Source organism: Podarcis melisellensis, assembly GCF_964234715.1.
Source record: "Podarcis melisellensis genome assembly, chromosome: 6".
In the NCBI taxonomy this organism is placed as follows: Eukaryota; Metazoa; Chordata; class Lepidosauria; order Squamata; family Lacertidae; genus Podarcis; species Podarcis melisellensis.
This window is the reverse complement of record NC_138538.1, coordinates 74,891,649-74,915,691: the sequence shown is the minus strand read 5'-3', so window position 1 is coordinate 74,915,691 and position 24,043 is coordinate 74,891,649. Positions and strand designations below refer to the sequence as shown.

Sequence of the window (24,043 nt, the reverse complement as noted above, 5' to 3'; positions counted from 1 at the left end):
TTGTATTACCATTTGAATCCCACACAATTAAAATCAATATGGATATTCAGTGTGAGGGATCGAATATCCACACCCTGTCTTCAGGTACAAATCACAAACACACTGCAGGCCCTCTAAATTAAAATTGTGGACCACTGGTGGTCCACATACACCAGTCTGGGAGCCCCTAATCTAGCTAGCTCCATGAGACTCAGGTGAACATTGTGATGTGGACAGAGACGGTGCATGCACATGCTCTCCCTCTGTGTGTGAATTTCCTTTTCTGGAACAGGGCACATTTGCCTACATTTGCAGTTGAGGGTTCTGTAATTTAGCCCACAGTCTCATGGGATGCCTGCTTTCGAGTTGAGGTTCTTTTGTAGCAAGTTCCTGATCTTTGAAGAACCAAAGCACAATAAAAGATTTCAAGTATTTTGGACATTTGCTTCCTGTAGCAAAAGTCCATTTATTTTTATCTTCACAGTACTGTGTGCCACTAGATTCTCATGTAAGCATAGCTAGACCTCAAGGGGAAGTGAATCCTAGTCACCACTTCCTCTGTTGGTGGGGGCTGGTATTCTTCCTCATTGAGACTTTTAGTGACAAAACAGTCCAGTATGTTGAGTTTGTTGTTGCTGTCAGAAAACTCAACACCATGAACCTGATTCTAAAATGTACTTTGTAAAAATATCCTAGGAACAGAATGCATTAACTAACTCAGCACATCTCAGCAAAAGCCCTGAGCAAATGAACTGATTTTCCAAAGTGATTTTAATTTCTCTTGACCAAACTAAACGCAGTCTCTCTCTCCTTCCCTCTGGCTTACCTTCTGCCTTTTTCTCAGTATCCAGTTTTTCCATAGCAGAAGCCTGACCTGTCTGAGGAAACTCATTCTTCTTATGCATTGGCAGCATCCCAGACTTGGAGAATAGAAATCCTTTGCTGTTATCTTCTTGCAGACAGCTGAATCCTGAAAAAGAAGTGAGCTTATAAGCAGATGTTCCTGAATGGCTGCAGAACTGCAGGCTGGATTTCATTTTGTTTTTTCAAACTCAGCTATGAACCAAACTCCAGCTGAGCCAGAAGTTGGAAGCTGATAGTACTTTACGCAGCGAAACTGTGCGATCTGGAATGGCCAACTCTGCGCTTGTATCTGTGTGGTGTCAGGAGTAGGATTAATAACAAATTGCTCTCAAACTTGGGTCTCCAGCTGTTGTTGTACTACAACTTCCATCATCCCTAGCTAGCAGGATCAATGGTCAGCCATGACAGGAGTTGTGGCCCAGCAACAACTTGAGACCCAAGTTTCAGAAATACTGTCTTCCATACCGCTTCTAGGGTTAGAGACTGTAATAATTGGATTGTTGGATCAGCTGAAGTCTATCTAATCCTACATACTGTTCCCTTTTCTGAAGCCAACCAGATGCCTGTGAATGCTCACAAGCAGCATGCTCTCAGAGTCTAGTCTGAACATAAATCTAGGGGAATATTTTTCAATGAAAAGGAATGGTGTCCCATGGACACCTCTGAAGGGATGATGGGAGTTGTAGTCCAGCAATATCTGGAGGGCTACAGGTCCCATCCCCCTGGCCTAAGGCTGCAATACACAGTTGACCTAAAGTAGCTACAGAAATCTATTGAGAGTACTTGTTTTTGTGGCTGGTCAGGAAGGAATTTGCTAAACTGCTGATCTAGGAAAGTCCCAGGCATCTGGCTGACCAAAAATTGGCTCCTATGAATTAGAATAATCTTTCAGCTGTTTGTAGGACTCTATGCTGGCTCTTAAAAGTGCTATAATACCCACCAGACATTTCTTCTCTCTAGTAATGATCACAGAAATCCTGCTTAACTTTTTTATGCTCATGTTGATCAATAATCATCCCTCCAATTGCTTGTTCTAGATTTGCAGAGTAAATCCCTGTTCACAACCCTTAAACTGCTAGCTCACCACCCCCTCACTTTTTCACCATTATAGTGCCATTCAAGTCGCAAGGGCTGGGTGGTCTCCATCCATCTATATGCCATCTTTATCACCACAGACACCTTTTCTGGACATCCTAGAAGACAAATCTTAAATTGGACCATGGGAAAACATATTTTCCTCCCGACTGCTCTTGTGAAACAATGTTGGGCTCCCAAGAGAACAGCATTCAGATTTGAGGCATGGCAATCTGAATACGTTAACTGTGTCTTCAGTAAATCAAATGTAAAGGTAAGTTTAGAAAGTGTGTCTCCTCCTTCAACAGACTGTGGCCGCATCTGACACATGGGATTAGACAGGACAAAGATCTTCCTTAATTAAATTGTAAATCTGATTTGGAGAAGTGGGGGCTGGCTTGTTGCTGTTACCACACACCTAGGCGGTGTCTGTGACCTATTTCTGCTTTGGATAAAACAAGTGGGATTTCTGAGCTCAGCAGTGCCTGGGTTTGTTTGCTTTTAAATGAAGATGTAAATAAAAACATCCAACGAGGCAGCAAGTATTTGACTTCACTACTTCCTAATTATACTGGGCAGGTAGCCCAGCAACTTACACAAGATGCTGATTTCACTTCAGTAGATAGTTTTGTTATCTACTTTGCCTTTGGAGATGTCTCTCCCTCGCACACAGATATATATTATATCCCACTTCCCAAGATGTCTACTGTAAGTATGTGTCATAATTTGCTGTGACTAACTGCTAAACCTAGGATATTTCTGACCAAGTTTCATGGGGCAAAATAATTCTAGGTCAGGGGTGGGGATTTTACAGCCCTCCAGGTGTCACTGGACTTCAAATCCCATCAGCCCCAGCCAGCATGACCAATGGCAATTAGGAGAGCTGAAGTCCAAGAATAGGTCCTCCATACCCTCCAACATTTTTCCAATGAAAATAGGGATGTCCTATTTTATTATTATTATTAATTATTATTATTATTATTATTATTTTGCCCCAGTCACTTTGGGCACCTTCCAATATCAAACATAATAAAACATTTAAAGGGCTGCCTTGAGGGGTCAGGTAACTCCATATCCTCCAACATTTCTCAGATGAAATAGACGGCTTCTGTAAATCCGGAACTGTCACTGAAAAATAGGGACATCCCTGGGCTAGACACTCAACGCTGACATTTTGCACAAACTGCATGCCATAGAGTTCCTGCAATAATTGAAGACCCTCCTCCAGAGCACCATTAACAAGTGGCATTTTACTAGTATATAGTAGCAATTTAGCATTTAGAAAGCATTTAGAAAGCCAAAGAAATGAGATTTGAGTCAAGTCATTCTTGGCTCAAAAGAGGCAAGAGGCCTCTTTTGTGAGGCAGAGGCATTTACACATTTCTTGCTTGGAGGGCGAGTTAGACCACCCAAAAAAACAAAAAACAAAACCCCACGCAGGTTTTCATAAAATGTACAACTGCTCATTTATCTGTAAAGATGAACATTCTGAAACAATTTCCATAATTTAAAGATAAATACAAGATAACTCACCATACTGTGGAAGAACAGAAAAAGAGCTCTGCTGAACCAGGCCAAAGGCCTAGCAAGCCTAGCAGCCTTTTATCACAGTGGCCAACCAGAAACCTGCAAGCAGAGCTTGTGTGGAAACTAAGTACAGTACTAATTCTCTCACCTGTGACTCTCAAGCAAGTGATATTTAAAGGCATAGCTCCTTCAACAATGGAGGCCATAATATTGTAACCAAGTCACCTGTGAGCCTCACTTCACTGCCAAAATGGTGCTGTGAGGGGTGGCTTCAAGACCGCAGCTTATCCCTCCTTAGGGTTCTTTTTATCTTTACTCCTCACTTGGGCCTGATAGCCCTTCAAACAGAATACTCCTTTTCAGTGCTTTCCTCCCCTCCTAAAAAAATGTTTAGAGGTACTCTCATGTTGACTCACCATTTTATAGTTCAGATGGGGGGAAATAAATACAGTTAATGGACAAAAGTACATAGTAGATTCACTAACTGTTTAGGGGTATGCATACCCCTGCATGCCCCCCAGAAAAAAAACACTGCTTTCAAATAGAAGTCTGTCTTCTGTAAATGGATCAATTCCAGCTAGTGGGCTGCAAGCTAAAGTCCCCCCTTCCTCACAGATCCTCTTGGGACCTCTTGCTAGTTTCTCTGCCCTCAGAGGCTCAGGGTAGGGGTGGCCTGGGAGAGGACATTCTTTGTGGTGGCTTCTTCATAAGACAGCTTCTGGAAGATTCCGAAGATGCATCTCCCTACCGTGGCTTTTGACACTTGAGGTGTATATATTTTTAGATACCACCTTATTTTTTTAATTATCGTAAGTTGTTTTAGACCATTTTTAACATTGCTTTAATGTTGGAACCCATCGTGGGACCTTAAGGCAAAGGGTGAGAAATCAGTAAATAATCATCTGAACCTGTGCCTTAATTAGGGGCGGGATAGATGTGGCCTTTCTTCCCAACTTTGTGATGACTCCTTAGTTTGTTTCTGGAAGTCTATGTAGGCATGATTTGGCTAAAATTGTGGGGAAGCAGAGAATGGGGGTTTGTACATTTATTTACCTACCTTCTCCAGCTCCCAATATCATAGCTCCCAATAAACATGGGGTCAAATGCAACATTGCGCTGATGTAAATTGTTTGATTTGGTTGTGCATTTTTTATGTTTTATTTTATGACTACTTTTGTTATGCTGTAATGTATTTTTTCATGTTGTAGGCCACCGTGAGTATGGTGTGGAAAGGCGCCACAAAATAAAATTATTTATCTATATGTATGCATGTAAAGTGGGACACAGGTGGTGCTGTGGGTTAAACCACAGAGCCTAGAACTTGCCAATCAGAAGGTCAGCGGTTCAAATCCCCACGACTGGGTGAGTTCTCGTTGCTCGGTCCCTGCTCCTGCCAACCTAGCAGTTCGAAAGCAAAGTGCAAGTAGATAAATAGGTACCGCTCCGGCGGGAAGGTAAACGGTGTTTCCGTGTGCTGCTCTGGTTTGCCAGAAGCAGCTTAGTCATGCTGGCCACATGACCCGGAAGCTGTCTGCGGACAAACGCCGGCTCCCTCGGCCTATAGAGTGAGATGAGCGCGCAACCCCAGAGTCGGTCACGACTGGACCTAATGGTCAGGGGTCCCTTTACCTTTTTTTATGCATGTAAAGGGAGAGTAACCATTGAGAGCTTGTCTTTAGTGGCTAGAACTGAGGAGAGCTTTTCGTTATATCAGATTTGGGCAGCAGAAGCAGCACCCGAAATGTTTGTGACCTTCATGAATTGGAACAAAGATGCCTCTTGTTTTCACAACTGAAGGCAGGGGTGGGACACTTGTGGCCCTCCAGATGTTGTTGGACTCCAATTCCCATCTGTCTCAGCCAGAATGGCCAGTGGACAGGGATGATGGGAGTTGCAGTCCAACAACACCCACAACTTTCCTCACCTTGACCTATGGGTAGCATTTTGCTAGGTTAATGTTATCACTGACATGTAGCTAGCCAGCCAAATGGGCCCGAGGGCATGTCTTCATTCAGCCATGTCTGCATCCCATTTTGGCATAGGGAAACTATCACACGTTTTTAAATGATTGACATATAAAACTAAATGTGGTTCAGCAAGTAATCTGTACTGCTCTAGGTCACACATGGTTTTAGGAACAATGGGGTGAACTTCTCCAGTACCAGAGGCAAGAACTGACCATCTTCAAACGTCATGCATTCTTTTCAGATGAAGGAATACTGGCACTGGAAACTTTTCAAACAACTGTAACACAGTGACATGGTGACCTGTAACTACTAACATCTTTTATTCTAAAGGTTCAGAAACTAGTGTGGAAAGGTTGCCAAAACCACCTGGATTCACGCCACGACTTGGGTCCAGGATGCACTGGGCAGCTTTTGGCAGCCACTACCCTTACCTTCTCAGGTATGCTGTACACTCAAATGCTAAATTAAATTCATCAAATGCTATTAATAAATCATAGGTGAAGACCATTTGAAGTCTAGAGAGAATTGTGTCTTTCTCAATGGGGAACTCATATAACAAAAAGTGGGGCAGCACTTTTAGGATTCATCACAGGTAACTATACAACTGGCCCCATCCAAAAGCTGTTTGTGATTACAGCTTGTGGATCTACTGTTCCAAGGACTGAAAAAAGAGATAGATACAAAAGTCATACTGGATGCACTCTCTGGATTCAGTGTATCTGAAGAAGTGTGCATGCACACGAAAGCTCATACCAAGAACTAACTTAGTTGGTCTTTAAGGTGCTACTGGAAGGATTTTTTTTTTGTTTTGACTATGGCAGACCAACACGGCTACCTATCTGTAACTCTCTGGACGTGTTATTGGTATTGAATAACATTGGTACAGTCTTGAAAAACATTCATCTAAGGATTTCTGAGATTTCCATCTAGTTGGCTAGGCTCTTTTTTGGAAGACGTATACAAAAGTCAAATTATGAGGTAGAGCAGTCACCAAGGTATTTTAGTCCTATGCCCAAATTACGTTCCCAGGACCAAGAAAATTTATTTCACCAATTCTGTTTTAGAGGAATTGCTGCTGTTAGATGAGGTCACCATAAATAGCATCTAATAAATATGTAGATGATCAGAATCCATTCTTTGTATTTCAGATCAAACTTGTTAGCTGTTATGTCTATTTAACAACTTATTCAGAGGGGTAAGACAGAAAGGCGGTCTATAGATATAAATACATAAACATGACTTTTCCTGGTTACACCAAAGCATACAGATATGTTTTTAATGTTTACCACTTGCATGATGGCTGATTTAACAGCCTACAGTGCTCTTATCTTTGTTTTATACTGCGATTTTGCTTTTATAAATATATTTTTATTCGTTATCAGATTTAAGAGCAGCTTATGGTACCTTATATGTTGAAATCCAAACACATCCAGTTTTGACACTCATCGTATACAGAAATGAGAGGTCTTAAAAAAACAAGAGTGCACTAATTAGGAATACAAGAAACTGTCTTCAAGCTTACCTCATTTGTGATGAGATCTCCATCAAAGGCATTGCATTGCTGTGAGAACTGAAAGAGGTTTTGAAAGGAAGTCCAGCATGACCGCAGAGGAATGCATCTCAGGAACAGTGAGCACTTACAAAATAATACAGCTCAGTTGTAAGGAGATTGCTTTAATCCTCAGCTTCATGTGGGGCAGCTCTGTTTTCAGAGTTTAAGCACCATTGCATTAGACACAAACACTGCATAGCGCATACGTTGGGAAAAGTTCGGACTTCTCATAATATTTATTTGTAGATCTAAACTAATGTTGTGTTTTAACAAATATTATTTGAGGCTATGGCTTCAGGAGCTCTCTAAACCCCTGGAGGGAAAGAAAAGAAAAACCCAAAACCAAGCACGCACACACATTTGTCATGACTAATTAGGTCAGGAAGTTATAGAAGCCAGTACCCCGTCAAAGTCTCAGAGGCACTTGGTGAGTTCAGTGTTAAGTATATAGAATGTAATTACTATGCAAATCTGACAGCGGTGGCTGGTTGTGCCAGCTCTACAGCACACAAGTTCTAAACACACACTGGCACTCATGTTCCTTCACAGCTGACGTAATGGCAATGTTAAAATGGCAAGCGAACTATGATAACATCTCTGTGTTGAGAGTTGTCCGGATTTAGCAGAGCTAAAGGAACCTGAGACCCTATTACAACAGTGTTAAGACTTGACTATCTGCCAGTCATTTCCTTCTCAGCCTAACCTACCTCACAGGGTTGTTGTGGGATTTAATGAGGAGCACCTTGAGGTCCTTGGAGGAAAATGCGAGCTATGAATACATTAAATAAACAAAGAGGAGCTCTGAGGCTGGGGAGTCAAACCTAGAACACACCAAAGTTGGAAAGATGGGATGGAAAAAATTGAGCAAAGAAAACTCAAGAACTAAGTAGATGGCAAACAACAGGTTTCAGAAACTTCACCAGTGACCCTTTCTCCCAATGGACTGGACTGAAAATCAGACCTCTTCCTTTTGGACAAGGCCCCCTTTTTCATGTATTTTCTTTAATATTATTTGCAGACTTCCTTCTGACATTAATGTGGCTAGACTATAGCTTACTGGCTGGAAAATTGGGACTATGGGTGCAGGAGAATGGGATTCTAGCCTTGTCTCAGACCTTTCCTGAAGCTTATATTTACCTTCTTATCATGTACACAGACAGCATATTCACCAAGCAAGGGGTAAGGACAGTCTGAAGTTTACAGTTGGTTGCTAGAATTTGCTTTTCCCATCAGATGCAGGAGAGAGATGTGTTTTGCCACCTAATGGGTGCATATCTTGGAGAATACATGCTTCAATGTGCATTTCCTACAATATAGCTTTTAAATTTTAGTCTAAATTCTGTTACTTTATGTGATTTTGATTTAAATATAGTTACAGGGCAGATTACTCTGAATGTACCAAGGATTTCAGCGTTTTCCTCTTCTAGCTACCGTGCTTAATAAAGGTTACACTGTAGAATATTGTTTTTCAATAAATTTTGGCGAAACTGCTGGCTCTTTTGTGACACAGCCCGTTTATTAAAACACAAGCCCTGTCTAGTGCTGATATTTACACTGATGCAACATACTTTATTTCAGTTCCCTGCAGTTAGTTCATGTTTTTCCCTACACAGAGATCAATCTTTATATGGGAAATAATATTTTTGAAATAAATTTCAGTGAAGGGTGTAACTTAGCTGGAACTACAATTATCTGAAAGTGCAGCCCATACATTCACATTATATGGATATTATATAGTACACTGCACAGCAAGATGATTTGAAGTCATAATAAAGGTAATGTTTTCCAGCTGTGAAAAAGTACACCAAACTCACTAAAAGTAACAGTTGGTTTGTATGAATCTTGCACATTAACCAACCACGCACATTTTAATAACTTAATCTTAGTGCAGAAGAGTTTGCAACAACTAGCAAGTCACAGAATGTCAGTCCTGATTGTGATTGGTGTCCAATCAGTAGTGCTTTGAGCTTTCTGTTCAAAGCTGCTTGTTGAGAAAATGCAGTGTTGCATGGAACTAACCCTGTAATTAAGAAAGGCCAAATAAATTTGAGTCAGTCACTATTTTTTTTCCCCGGGGTGGGGAGTAGTTTCTTAACTAGTCATACTCCATTTTCAACAAGGCCTTTTGGTTGGGGATAGATACCACAGGCTGCATGCTTAAAGAAGAAATCCATATTGCTTTGCAAATAAAGGAACTCATGACAATCACATTGACATGCATTATCTGATTGAACTACTGCAGATACGCAATAGCATCAGAAAGCTGACTTGATGTGTGTGATTGAGTGGTTGTCATATTGCTTCAATTGAACTGATGCTTAAAGAATTGCCTCAATCTCTATCGGGTCCTGTGTGCCTTATGGTATTCACATTCTCTTTTTGTTTTGTGTTTTGCATTCACATTCACATTCTCTTTGTGTTTTGCATATCCAGAGGGCCTTTTTAAATCTTAGTTTGTGAAAACAGATGGCAAATATTCAGTGTAATTCCTCTGCGAAGCTATGGTGCCACCCTCTTACTAAAAAAGCTCCTGGGAGAGGGCTATTACCACAAGGTAAATTAACTTGCAAATGCACAGCTTGAGAATGCTTTTACATCTATAATTAATTTTGGATGTGTTCAGGTGGTATCAGTAGTTCAGAATGCATTTCATCAACTTACCTTGATGTTCCACCTATACCCCTTCCTTGACCAATATGGTCTGGCTAGTTATGCATATTCTTAACATAGTCTAGGCTAGACTATGTTGAGATGTGTGATTATTTATTTGTAAAGGATCCACAAGCTTCAACTCATGTGAAAAGTGGCACATAGTAAATGGTAGTAGGTGGCTACCAAAGAAAGAGTTTTTCAACAGCAACACCCAAATTATTGACACTTCACAGACATTACCACCCAATATCCTTATCATTCAGGCAGTCCTTCTGTTTTCAGATGGCTTTTAGAAGGCATTTGCATTTTATCTCCTGCTTTTTATTGTTTTGTATTTTTATGTTCCAAGCCACCTTGGAACTATTTTGCAAATGGCGGAACACAAATAACTCCAATAAAATAACTCATGGAAGCCACATCCTGCTTGGCCACTACCTTCTGCCTACTTCAGAAGTGATAAGCAGTTTAGGGCTAAAGCGGGACAATATGTATGGCCACATCTGTCTTGAGAGTACCGACTTCTTAAACGCAGGTATGCAGAAACAAATTATACCAAATGTATCAGCACAGAAGGAAACAACATACATGCTACAATGAACTACTGCAGCAATCTCCGCAAGCATAATCAGGCCATTACATCATATCAATAACCCCTTTCCTCCAGAAGAATACTGTTTTTCATCAGTATGTCAGGAAAACCTGCAGCCTACCACAGACAGGCTGTTTACCAGCATCATAAATGATGCTCTCCCTCTGGCCGTACTGAAGACTTGATGGTTGGGAGGGCCCCCAGAGGCTGGATAAAATCTTGCTGAGCTTCTCTCCAGCTTATGGGTTGGGGGTTCCCCACCCCTGAAATAAAGGTTTTATACACCATTAATTTAGTACTGACATCCACCCCTTTTCATTTTGAAATATCTGTCTAAAAGCAGATTTGTTAAAAGAAAGTTACCCCCAACATTTACTGTTGTCTTTTAAGATTTACTCATATTACCAGCATTTTAATGTGCAACAGAAATACAAACCCATCTGTACAGAATAACTTTAAAGAAACTTGAGTGTATATATTGATACATGGTATATTATATTAACATGTAAATGGCTCTATATACAGTAAGATGAAGCATAATAGAATACATGGAGTCAGTGAAACATTAACATGTTAATGTATATTTTTTAAAGCAACAGTGTACATATAAAAACAATTTTTAATACAGAGTGAAAAATCATTCAATGCACTTACTAAATGCTGGCTTTTTGGTTATTTTTATCTATTTCACTAAATCTCAGACCTATATTCTTCATCTATACCAAGCAATAAAAGGAGCCTTCTACAGTGAGGGGGAAATGATAGCTTATTAGTAACAAGGAACTTCCACATTATTTTCAACTGAAAGGCAATAAGCCAGCTAGGTTTTGTGCATTTAAACCACTTGGAAACTGGATGAGAACACTTTTTAAATATCTTTATAGTAAAGCTTAATAATGCATCTTTCCTGTACAAACAACTTTTAAGCAACAACATAGATAGTAAAAAAAAAAAAAATTGGTATATAAAACTATATATGTATATTCACACACAATATACAAAGGCCATGCTGGCCAGTACATAATCTATTCAGGCGCATTTCATTGCACAGAGTCATGGGGAGGGAACTGATTACAGACACTTAGAGCACTGCTTCAAGCTTTGGTTTATTCTTAAATTAAAGTAGCTGTATTTCATATACCCTGCAGTCTTGACAAATCATTTACTCTGAGAAAGTGGCTACTTTCATTGCTGCACCCATGCATAATAAATTGCCTTTCACAAGCAATAGTACAATTCCACACATGAAATTTGATTATAGGGCTTTTGAATGTGCCTCCTTATTAACTTTTTCTATATTTGGAATTCATTTAAATACTCTCCGAGAAAAATCTAATGAATGAAAAAAATAACTTCATGGTTCTTCACAGCTTTTTTCCTTTTCTTTTTTAAACACATCCCATATTTTTAAAAGTCTATACAGGCATATATAAAAATAATTCCAATATATGGCACGAAGATGAAATCCTCTACCAAAAAAAAAAAAAAAGTTCCCCATTGAAAGGTTGTATAGCAGTTGTTATCCTATACAAAGTGAGCTTCCCTGTGTTCTAGTTCTTGCATCCTCTTTGGCCTTAATCTCTGGTAGGTGGGCTTCAAGTCTGTAGGGGAAAGAGCTTCAGAAGTGGGTTTTTGTTGCTTTGCATGTTGGCCAGAGGAGCCCAAGGAGCCTTGGACAAGCCCAGGGTTCACAACTAGCTGTGGAGTCTCATCTCTGACGACTGCTGCACATGGTTTGGGTGCCAAGCTCTCATCGCTCTGTTTGGCCTTACTGATGGGTGGTGGCTTATAGAATGTCCCTGGTGGTGGTTGCAAAGTTCTCGGTGTTCTGAAAGCAGCAAGCGTATTAGAGTCTGAGGAATGCCCTTCTGCTGTTGCCCTTGCAGCCCTGACAGGTACCGTATATGGCTTATTGGGAAGTATGGCATTTACTGAGTTGCTAGCAAGGTTGCTATGTGTAGTTAAGGCACTTGAGTTTACAGAGTCATGTGTTCGGTTCTCCTGGGGTATGTTAGTCACAATCATTGCTGTCCTTGCAGTCATATCATACTGCTTATATTGCTTGTCCCAAGTTTTCTTCAGAGTCTGTGGGTCAAAGCAAGAAAGCCTACAGCCGGCATTTACAGCTGGAAGTGGCTGCGTCTCGGAAACTTCTTCAATTACAGGACTTCTGCCAATATTTTCTGTACTTAGACCTGCATTTCGTGAGTTTCTCTCATTCAAAACACAGGGAGGAAGCATTTGACTCACAGGTAAACTCACAGGACGAACAACTGGCTTTGTCCTATGAGTGCGTAACTGAACTTTGGTTATTTGACGATTCGGTCTTAAAAGGTGACTGGCTTTAACACCATCTTCAACTTGAGGGGGAGGTTGCTCATTATCTGGATCTGAAACTGCAGCCACAGCATTGCCTAGGGAAGAAAAACATTTATTTTGACTGTCAGTTTGCCATCAGAAAGCATTAACTTTGAATAACATTAGCCAGAAATCAATCTGGTCTCTAAATGCAACTAAGTATATTTTAGAAGATCACACCTCTCAGAGAACAAGCAGAGAACACCAATATTGCCATTATATTCAAGACCATATTAATTCCAGGCTATTTTTAAAGTTTGCTTTTAATTTCTTTTTGTTTTTAACTTTTTATGATTTTATTGTTTGATTTTATGTTTCAATATTGTTGCAAATGGCTGTTATATATTTTTATGATACAGCGGTATTTAAATATTTTTATAAATAAAATTAAAAGTGCCAGACATACTGTTTCAAAGGATTTGACACCTGCAACCCACAAAGAGACTTTTCATCTTCCTAACAGACTAAGCAGACTAAGCACTTGCAGAGTCAGTTTAAGTAGAACAGTTTGCATTAAAGACTGCAGCACCCAATCACCCTGATTTGTACCTGTATCCATACCTACAATTTCGGATTATTGTACTATATAAGCCATGGAGGAAGCTTCCATTTAAAGAGTTCTGGATATGAATCAAAAAGAGATCTTAGTCCTATTTCTATCAACTTTTTCACAAGAACAACCCAATAGTTAGGATAAATCAGCCTGGGAGGAATCAAAGGTCTCTTCTGGGAAAGGAAGGAAGGAAGCCTTTTTACAGACCTCAGGAAAAAGCTAATATATCGGGCCAACAAGTATAAATATACTGCTTTAAACAGCTGCTTTGGATTTTTATCCCTCTCCATATTATTCTCTTTCAAACAGAGTGAAAAAATGGTTGTTATCCCTCACTCACAAGATTATTTACATTAGGGGTATCATTAGTATAATGAAAGAAAATTAGTATTTGATAACGTCTATTTATGTAAAGTTATGAAGTGGGTGGGGAGTTTTCCTCCTTCTCTCCCAATATTAGAACCCAGGGACATCCAATGAAGCTGAATGTTAGAAGATTAATGAGACAAAAAAAGGAAGTACTTCTCCACACAGTGCATACTTAAAGAATGGAATTTTCTACCACAAGTAGGCTACGAACTTGAATTGTTTCAAAAAGGGCTTTAGACAAATTCATTGGGGGGGGATAAGGCTGACAATGGCTACTAGGCATGTATGTCATAGCTAACCGCGACCTCCAGTGTGTTTCTAAACACCATTTGTGGTATGCTTATGAACACCAGTTGCTGGGAATCACAAGAAGAAGGAGTGCTATTGCACTCATGGCCTGCTTGCAGGCTTCCCATCAACATCTGGTCAACCACTTTGAGAAAAGAATGCTAGATTAGATGGGTCTTTGGTCTGAACCAACAGGTCTCTTACTATACTCTTACTCAGGGATTAGCTGTCCCTCAGACCTTTGGGGGGGGGCGGACTATATTTTGGAAAAAAATATGAACGAATTCCTATGCCCCACAAATAACCCAGAGATGCGTTTTAAATAAAAGCACACATTCTACTCATGTAAAAACACGCTGATTCCCGGACCATCCGCGGGCTGGATTTAGAAGGCAGTTGGACCACATCTGGCCCCTGGGCCTTAGTTTGCCTACCCATGCTCTTATTCATAGGCCTATATATGCCTTTGTCTTGCACAGTTCTTAATTACATACATTTTATCTACTTAAACAAAGCAAATTAGCTTTAGGTTTCTGTTACTTGAGGGAACTCAAGGCATTTTTTCACTGAAAAACAGTTTCCTGTTATGTTTGAACTGTCAATTATGATTAATGTTGTCTAAACGAATCAGGATATGGAAGCCAACTTTAACCCATGGCTTCATTTTCAGGCTTGCTTGCTGTTAGGATGTAATGGGAAGCTATGGCTAACAGCAGTTTCCTGTCTTGTTTCCCTTTTCTTGTAAAGGGTTGAGTAAAACAACTGCATGTAGACAGATGAAGCTCGTTCACATCTCCACTTATTGAACTGAGACCTGACTGTCCAAACATGGCCAATAACTCAAAAGCAGCATAACCACCCCTTGAAAAGGCTTCATAACAATGTGCTTTTTAAACACACGTGATGTGCTGAGACAGTAAGCTGTGAACTAAGAATAGGCTTCTTTTCATTGCACCAACAGAAGTCATAATAACGAAAGGTTTATTTTGTACCTGAACATTCAGGAACCTGAAGGATAGCAAGATAGCTGTATGAATACTTGCAATTCAGGAAACTGACCTGGATCTTTTGCTGGTGCAATGTGGTTTTCTAAAACTGAGACAGGAGAGGGTTCTGAAGGAGAATTCCTTCTGCCAAAACTCTGTTTAGTTCCAAGTTTGGAGTTCCATTCTAGGAAATATGAACACAGCCAGCAACATAAACAGTTAAATCTCAACAGGAAAGCCTAATGTGATAGTGACTATAAGCCCGATGCATTTTCAATCTGCTCTATGGATTCCATAGCAAATGTCAATACAGTGGTACCTCGGGTTAAATACTTAATTCGTTCTGGGGGTCTGTTCTTAACCTGGATCTGTTCTTAACCTGAAGCACCACTTTAGCTAATGGGGCCTCCCACTGCCGCTGCGCTGCCAGAGCATGATTTCTGTTCTAATCCTGAAGCAAAATTCTTAACCCGAGGTAATATTTCTGGGTTAGCGGAGTCTGTAACCCGAAGCATATGTAACCCGAGGTACCACTGTACTTGTCCCTTTAATGAAGAATGACATGCAGTGAACACGTGAATAAAAGTTCTGCTTCATTTTTCTATCCATCTATTGTACTGTAGAAATGCAAAACACTAACCTGTCACTAATGCATCAGAATTCTGGTGGGTGTCTTTGCTGCCATCTGGTTCTTCAAATGATATACTAGCCTCTGAATCCTTCCTCTCATTTTGGACCAACTGGATGCTCTGTCAATAACAGCAATATTAAAAATTGGCTGAATACACTAGCACAAGTTCAATGCAGTAAATGAAAGTTATTGTTTCACAGCAGACACTCACTTCTTTCACAGCAGCACAGGGCGACGTTTTTCGTTGCTGATATGGATCTCTATCTTCAGCTGTTAAAATACTTTTAGCGCAAGCAGCACTGTCTTCTAACCGAGGTGCAGGTGTTAAAGGCTGCGGCGAAATATCAAAGATCTTCTCATAATAGGTAATGAGGAGCTCAACTACCCGGGCCTGAAATGGATAGTCCACAAGTGAAGAGAGAGAAAGGGTAGCATCTGTCTGACGTGGCCTGATCAGAGTTGGGCCAAATATAATACCAAGGTTGCTGGCAGACATTTTATTTTCATCGGATTGCTCAGTAACCCTGCATAAAAGAACAAAATCCAGAGAGGCTTTTTGAACATTGGTACGAACCCAACATGGTACATTCACTACAAAACCAACACTACCCAAATCTCCACATTAATTTCACTATCATCATCATCATCATCATCATCAAATTAGTGTTAACAAGTTGAAAAAGAGAGAAGGAAATATTAAGCCTCATTAATATTAATATGTTCATACCACCAGCTAGGAACACAACAAAAATACTGCTTGCTACAAGAAATACACAGATCTTTATTGTTAACAAATAAACCCATGCTTAACACATATTTCTGAATGTATATGTACAGGCTGAGTTGAAGTTCCCTTACCTGTACAGATGACCTAAAAGAAACTGGAGTGTGTTATAGTTTGGTGCAGGCAGCTGTTTCAGTAGATCTTTGATTTTAATAATGATCCTATTCAGTTCAATACACACTGACTGTCTTTTTTTGGACCTGGGGCTCATCCGTTTCATATCCAGTTCTTCATTAATACTTTGGCTCTCCTTTGCAAGGCCAATGAATTCATTATAAAGCCGAAACAAAATCAAAGGTTCAGGGAGCTGAGGGAAAGAACGTCAGAAATTTCAGACTTCAATTTTAGCTCAAGTCAACTGTTTCCTTCCTATTACTTCCTGATGTCTAGTCTAGTTCCTTTTCTTTTTTGAGAGGCTTCTGAGCTTTAGTTTTACTGATGTCACTTAGTCTCTGTGTAAGTAAGATACTGCAAGCAAATGAGGTGGTATTTACTGATAAAGTAAGAAATCCAAATTATTATCAGAAATGTTAATTTTTTAAATTGTTCACTAATAGTATATATTTTAAAAAGACGAATACAGCAACAAGAGTCCCATAGGTAGTGACACTAGTCAGTCCTTTTACAACATCAAAGAGACTGGCAAGTCTCCTCTTCTGTATACCTACCAGACATCCACAGATAGGGTATAGAGAACAGAGAGAAACCAGTCTTTTTCAGTACACTTGCTGCTAAAATTAAACTACCCCATCAAACCAAACCCTTGTAATTGATTCAAGAATATAAAATACCCTTTTCATATTGAGTATGGGCAAACAGCATTCTCACTTGACCTTCAGCAAAGTTAGGTATCGCCTGTGGCCCATGCAAAATGTCAAAACAGCTTCACTGGCAAAAAGGCAAGTGCTTTCAGCCTATTACAACTTGCTTCTCAAGGAACATTTTCTGAAGGATTAGAATGCTTCTTGGGTGGCGGAATCAACCTGCTTCAACATCTCAGCTTGTTAAATAATCTCCCCCAAATCCACAGCTAGTCAAATTTGTTGCCTGATTTTAGTGATGTTGGCTTTAGTGGCACAACAAATGCAATTTAAGACAAGTGTTTTCTCATAGTGGCCCAAAATATCTTAATTACAAGTTTCCAACAGATGTCTAGGATCAAGTCACACAAAAATCAGCTTCGCAAGCAGACCTCAACAATTTTCCACTATATTTTTAGTAATACAGGAAAAAGAGGAAGTATCCACATTTATTCTGGCATTCAAGGTTCTCATATATTTTGTTTTCAAATATTATTTGTATTCTGCTTCTAGGTGGGAGTTCTGGAAGTCTCCCATTAAAACAAATGGTTAAGTCCACTTCTGCTATGCTGTGTAGCACCTGACACAATCAGTGGAACTTTCAGGTTTTACTTAAAAAGAAGCTACAAAAATACAGCTTAGTTTTTTTAAAAACTGAAGCTAATTTGCAACTTAGCATTAATAAAAACTATTAAAAATCTAACATTTATATGGTTAATACGTCGGAATTAGGACCCAGCACTATGTCTCCCCATAAGCTAGTAGGCAGCAATTTCATTGGCTCAGAGACAAAAAAGTTTAACCATTTTAGGAGTATTACTTGCCCCTTTTCCCTATCCACTGGGTGTAAGTAACAAGTAAGCAGCAGCTTCAAAGATGAATCCTCCCACCAAGTGTTTCAAAATTCAGACATATGAAAGACTGAAAAACAGAAAGCCTCCCATTTATACTTAATTTGCTAGTCAGATGAAACAAGAGAATTATGCATATTTACCTGGCGAAGATATAATTTAAGAACATTACTTATGTCATGTGCATAGAGTTCAGATAATTCCACCAAGTCCTTTCCATTTTCAAAAGCTTGACAAAGCTTTTCAACTCTTGATTTGGCTCCATTCACACGATATATACCCTTTTATATAAGGAAAAGTTGTAAGTACTTGCAAAACCAAAATGTAAGCTATTTTAAAGACAGGGGTGTTGATTCATCAATTCACTGAATATTTACCTTTACATTTAGGGCTCGGCTTTCAATTTCAGAGGTGCACTTTTTTATGATGAAGGGGATGCCATCTGGGGAATTTTTAGCAGCTTGCGTAAACTCAACTCCAAATAGATGAAGTCTTCCATGGAGTTTCTTGTGTCCACACTGAATAGCTAAAGTCTCCAAGCACTTCTTGTGACAGGCAAGTGAACACTAGAGGAAATGTAACAGAAATGAAGGTCCTTTCAAACCCTGTTCATAATGATAGCAGAGCAATAGCATCTTGTCCTAAAACTTAAAAGGGGAAATAATTTTTAGATCGGCTGAGTCCAATAGGCTCTTAAAAGTGGGGCCGATCCAAAATACAATCATTGACCTCTCTTCCAAAGCTTCGTCAATCACGACAATAAGGAGAGAGCTCAGTTTTGCTCATGCAGCCTTAATCAATCAAGATGAGCAAGGGCCAAATGGTGAACAAGTTTCCAGTTGACTTATGTATAAACTTAACAGGCATTTGTGTTGTACTTGACATTTTTTCTTCACATAGTGCTTATCTCTACACAGGAAAACATGTCACTACTTCAATCCACTTGGCAACCCCCAAAGCTGCATTTTTTTTAAAAATCACAAGAACCTGTCATGGACTTCCCATTTAACATGTAGTTTGGGTCTTAAGTCTCAATGAGCTCCAGGCTGAAGCCTGGATAACCTAGCAGAGTTTTTTTTTGGGGGGGGGCGGCTTTGAGCCATTCAATTGGTCATGAGTGAAGAGGGGAGCAGCAACTTGGGAGTTCATCTAAGGCGCAAAATGCCCTGACACCAGCACTGGCTGCTTCAAATCAGTAACCTCACATCTCCAGAGCACCTCATAGTGAAAGAAGCCCTTTAACCTACAGAGAGCAAAATTTTCACATGATCTGACTGCAGCAACACAGCCTCCCCCAAGGAAGCCAAACAATGCTTGTATTTCTTACCTCTTCACATTCTGCTCCATGAAATACCACCAGACTATCACATTCTCTGCATTTAGATGGAGCCCTCAGCTTCCGCAGTTTGTGGGTTTGTGCTGCCTTAGATAGAATCGTGTTTCGAAAAGGTCCAGGTGAACTGGTCATTTCAGACGCTAGATCATTCAAACCTTAGAACACAAATTCTGTTATTAGCTCTTTAATGTACTAAGGGGGGGATGGCATAATAGAAAAACAAGTTCTTTATAAACTGAAATATGTTTATTGGTTACATAAAACTACACCCAGGGGTCACTATTGTAAGAATATACAATACACAGGCTTGCCTGTGGGCCATTTTGACAGGTGAGTGTGGCCTCCATCTGTCACTCCTTTGCAAGCAGTGACAGTAGTGAAATGGTCGTTGACTGTACAGCACTAGCTCTGACTTGTATATTTAAAAAAGTGTACCAAGGGAAATAAAAGACATCTTTGTGTGGGTACACACACACTTTTCTACCTCCTAATATATTTGCATGTTTCCATTCAGATACTCTGAAATGAGGCCTTAACATGAGACCATAATCCTGAGCATGCATGTAGAAGATTGCAGCCTTAGAAGGGCTGAGGAACAATTTGAATCATTTAATAATTATATGGAATAGCTCCCAATCTTGTAGTTCTGTTTTTGAAAAAAAACAAAACCTTTGTCCAGTCATGCATTTCTACAAGCTCAAACATATGGTGGGCTTTGAAGTTTCCTGCCAATGCATCATGCAAGCCAGAAGAGAAGCTGCTTACTACTTTCCACTCTGCTATCAAGCAGGCATTTAGCAGAAACATTGGCATTATAACTAAGCAGTTAAGCCTAAATTTTTCTAAACTGGAGAAAAGAGTTCCAGTTCTTAGTGTATGTTAAGCTGAGAGGATACGCTAATCTACTTCTTTGATCCGACGAGGCAAACATTCCAATTATCTCTGGCTCCCTACTCTCTTTTAACAAAACTCAGGGAAGGGCATCCAAATATGATTAATACCATGAAGCCTACTTGCAGCAAATTATTAATTCAATTATGAAGATACATTACCAGAGTCTGAAGGTGAAGGTGGTTCTCTTTCATCAAGATCATCCGCAGATGACATGGTACCAGTAGATGGTGTCCGGGGAAGCCTTCTTTTAAAGTCCCCTATGAAAGAGGGAAGGCTTTTTTCAGACTTTAAAAGAAACCGCCTATTTAATTCTATCTATATATTTATTTTAAAATTATATACTGTTTGAATGTAAGAAAACCTCTAAGTAGTTTACAAAATATATGAAATAAAACACTGAAATTATTTACAAAAGCAGTTAAAAACAAGTATATAAAGGCATTCAAAAGATTATTATAATTTGACTAGGCCATAAACACCAGGGGCTAAAAAATCCCACTATCTCAGTGCTACTCTCTGGACTCTGTCTCATAGGTAGGACAGAAACCACTGTATCACAGTGCCCCCTATTCCTATGGTAAGTGGTATCAAAAAGCCACAGAAAGATCAAGAAGCAAGAGAAAGGGCAAACTCTCCTTATCCAGCTCTCTGTAAGGTCATCTGTTAGGGAAATTCAGTGCTATGACCAGGTCTGAACCCAGATTGAAACAAATCTAAACTATCTGTCATCCAAGAATGCTAGGTGATACTCTACCACAACTCTCTCCACTATTCCCCATCCCCAAAGGGGGTATTTGCAGCTGGTTGATAGTTATTCTAGTCCAAGAGGTCCAGGGCTGGTTTCTATAGGAGAGGCCACATCCGCAATTCATTTAAGGCAGAAAGTATGACCTCCTGCAACTCCATCTCCTATATTTAATTTGCCAGGTGGGACAGGGGTCAAGAGTGCATGTGGTTGGGTGTGTGACCATCAGCACCTTGTCCACATCAGCTGCCTGCATAACCTGAAACTGATCCCACAACATATCACTGATCTTGGCATTGGTTACTTCATCCGGAACTGCGACAAATGAAGAGTCAAGTTCACTCGAAAGTCATGTGACTTTATCCTCAAAGGGTGTAGTCAGTTGGTCACAGCAGACCCACAATGGGAGTCAGTAACTTTCAGACAGTTCACAATAAAACTGTCAACCAGCTACTAGAGGAGGTAACGCAAGCTACAAAATTAGCATTCTTCGCAATCTGCATTGCCACATAGTAGGCATTATGAGCACTAGCCAGTGTTCAGTTGGATTCAGAATGAGATTTGCCCCACTTGTACTTTAGTCTTCTCGTGATTTTCCATAGCCCAAAGCTCCCCAGAATACCAAAGATTCTTCCAGAGCATTCAGGAACTCCTCAGGTTACATCAGCTTCTGAAGGTGGGCCATCCGAACGAGCCCACCACCCTTACAGGGAGGGAAACTGTCACCACTAGTTCGAACTTTACCAGATAATGGTTCAACTATGAGAAGGTTACACACACACATACCACCCAATCTATGGTTCATCCCTTCTATCACTTGGCGGTAAAAACAACTTCAAGGTTGTGCCCTGCGTAATGTGCTGGACTGATGACCAGTTGACACAGCCCCATGGCTGTCACCAAGACCATGAAGTCCCAAGCTGGCCCAACTGCAGTCTCTGTGGATATTGATGTCACCCAAGTCTATTGTCCTTGGGTCCTCCAACGCCACACGAGAGACCATCACAGCCAACTCAGAGATGCTGCTGGGTAACAGGGTAATTAATAAATTAGAAGCACCCCCGGTCCATTTCTCTAACCCCAAACCAATGCAGACTCTCTAAGTCCATCCCAAGAAAATGAAGCTTTCTGGGAAAAGAGATGGTGCTTCTATGGATAATAGCAACGCCACCACTTGATCCCCACAGTCAAGCCTGGTGCTGTATTGACTACCAAGATAGGCACAGCTAAGTCAGGTCAGGGTCACCCAGCTTACCCATCCCAGTTTTGGTTATGCACACTAGGTCAGCCCCTTCATTCATGATAAAATTGTGGCTACACATGATCAGCGTGGACTGGCCTGGCCTTCAACAACAGCACTACTAGATCAGAGAGTGGGGCAACTAAAATGGAGGACAGGGGCCAAACATCTAGCCTCTGCCCCAGATGGTAGTCTGTCAGTCCACTCCAGTTATGCCTTCCCCTGCCCACTGCCGCTGAAACTGGAAATTTCATCCAATAGATACTATTTATTAGTGTTTGAAAATTAATATTCTCTGTACCTGGGCTTGCAGATGGAGAGTCTACAGACCGTGATTCACTGCTTCCTCCTGCACTTTCAGAATCACTGCACATTCCTCCACTCTGGTTACCAACTGACCAGGATCTGAATGGTGGGGGGCCACGCACAGCTGTAAGAAAAGAAAAAGAATGAACTCAAATGGTAAAATAAAATATTAAAGTCAACCTTGTACTATTAAATTACAAGCATTTCAACAATTTTCTGCTTTTGCTGCTTGGTTTGTGCTGGAAGCAGAACAAACTTATTCAGCTTCTAGTCTTATTTTATCCGGTTTGCCAAAATAAGTACTGTTAAAATAAAAAATCAGTGAAAAATAAAATAAAAGAGAAAGCAAAACCCCGATAACCTAAAAAGTTTTAATTTAATTATGATCTTTTATTTATTACAATAACCATCTGAGTACTGGCAATGGGTTACTGTAGTGGCCTTTAAAGGAAGACTACTTTACCATGAAGATTTAGAAACCTACTAAAAGATTACCAGAGACATCTGTGGTGCTTGATGATCTTTTTTCTCCAATCTTTTGAGATCGATGACAGCTTGGACTTGTGATGTCTTCTAGTAACTGAGCGGGAAAATCTCCTGAGCACTGGGATAAATTTCCTTGTGATGCATGGACATTGTTTGATCGTTTACTGAAAACCCTGGGGAGAGGAAAACACAATTTTATTTTTGGAAATATCCACCCCCTAGCAGGCTCCAAGGCTCTTTGCCTGCCCCCATCTCCTGAATCGTTCCCACAGGACAGTAGATAGTACATGGAGGGGACAGGTTAGTCCAAGTAGAGCATGTCCTGAGTTGGATTTTGTGCTTTTTTGCCTTGTTTTGAAATGAAGTGAGTGTATGTGTTTGAACAAAGAACAAGGGCATATAATATTTATTAGTTAGTTGTGGGACTCTCTGTGGTAGGATGAAATTTGTTTCATCCAGTATTTTTTTTTCAAATGTAAGCTTTTGGTGCTTACAGCATTTATCCATCAGCAGAGTAGATTGATTCAGTTTGCAGCTGAGGTGTAAGTAAGGCATACCAATACTGCACGGGACTTTTGTAATTAAGTTGTCAAATGCAACTTCCACTGCCTTCTTATATTTGCACCCTAATTTTAGATAATAATAAAAAAAATCCACAACATCCAAATACAGAAAGAGCTTATTAGTCATGTTCAGCAGCAGGAAGTCTATGCTTAATCAGCTTTTCTCCTCTCAGCACAACAGAAGCTGCCCATGTCTCCCTAAGTAATAGCCTTAACAACTTAGTTATCTATCATAATAGTAATTTATCACGAGAGAGCTCAAAACAAAAGACTAAAATAGGTCCTCTCTTTGGATGACTTAGTTGAAGTGCATGTGAAAGCCTCTTTTATTTCTGGAAATGTTGGAGCATAGATTTAAAACAAATTAATGACAGGCAGGAAGTCTACAGACAAGTATCCCAAGACTAACTTTTAATTTCTTGGCTATTATTACCTCAAGCTTTAAGTTAAGAACTTTTGAAAGAGTTACATTTTCTTATATTCAGCTTTTTTGAAACGGAAAACATAAAACGAGAATTTAATCAAGTTCCAAAGCTGACTTAATACTGATATTAAATGTTGCAAAAAAAAGTTTTTATAAATAAAACATTTCCAGGCTTTTTATGAATGTCTTGCAGAGGTTAAGCAGTATAAGAGCCCAGAGGCCTAA

The 24,043-nt window shown here is 39.9% G+C and overlaps 2 protein-coding genes across 5 annotated transcripts in view; both read right to left on the bottom strand.

The window, feature by feature from the left end:
* Window positions 1-7,353, bottom strand: part of ABCA4 (ATP binding cassette subfamily A member 4) — a 100,555-nt gene extending 93,202 nt beyond the window's left edge. The window contains exons 1-2 of the mRNA XM_081914071.1: window positions 6,934-7,353; window positions 806-949 (exon numbers count right to left, since the gene is read on the bottom strand). Of these exons, the coding sequence (XP_081770197.1) occupies window positions 806-871 (66 nt within the window). The 5' untranslated portion in view covers window positions 872-949; window positions 6,934-7,353. The remainder of the gene's footprint in view (window positions 1-805; window positions 950-6,933) is intronic.
* A 3,301-nt stretch (window positions 7,354-10,654) lies between these two features.
* Window positions 10,655-24,043, bottom strand: part of ARHGAP29 (Rho GTPase activating protein 29) — a 110,105-nt gene continuing 96,716 nt past the window's right edge. For 3 of the 4 annotated variants that reach the window (XM_081914114.1, XM_081914113.1, XM_081914116.1), the window contains 11 exons: window positions 22,841-23,004; window positions 22,341-22,469; window positions 20,213-20,311; window positions 19,152-19,315; window positions 18,202-18,390; window positions 17,968-18,105; window positions 16,248-16,480; window positions 15,601-15,913; window positions 15,399-15,507; window positions 14,832-14,942; window positions 10,655-12,618 (listed from right to left, as the gene is read on the bottom strand). In XM_081914114.1, coding sequence (XP_081770240.1) covers window positions 11,729-12,618; window positions 14,832-14,942; window positions 15,399-15,507; window positions 15,601-15,913; window positions 16,248-16,480; window positions 17,968-18,105; window positions 18,202-18,390; window positions 19,152-19,315; window positions 20,213-20,311; window positions 22,341-22,469; window positions 22,841-23,004 — 2,539 coding nt within the window. In that variant the 3' untranslated portion in view covers window positions 10,655-11,728. The remainder of the gene's footprint in view (window positions 12,619-14,831; window positions 14,943-15,398; window positions 15,508-15,600; window positions 15,914-16,247; window positions 16,481-17,967; window positions 18,106-18,201; window positions 18,391-19,151; window positions 19,316-20,212; window positions 20,312-22,340; window positions 22,470-22,840; window positions 23,005-24,043) is intronic. The other variant, XM_081914115.1, reaches the window with a different exon arrangement.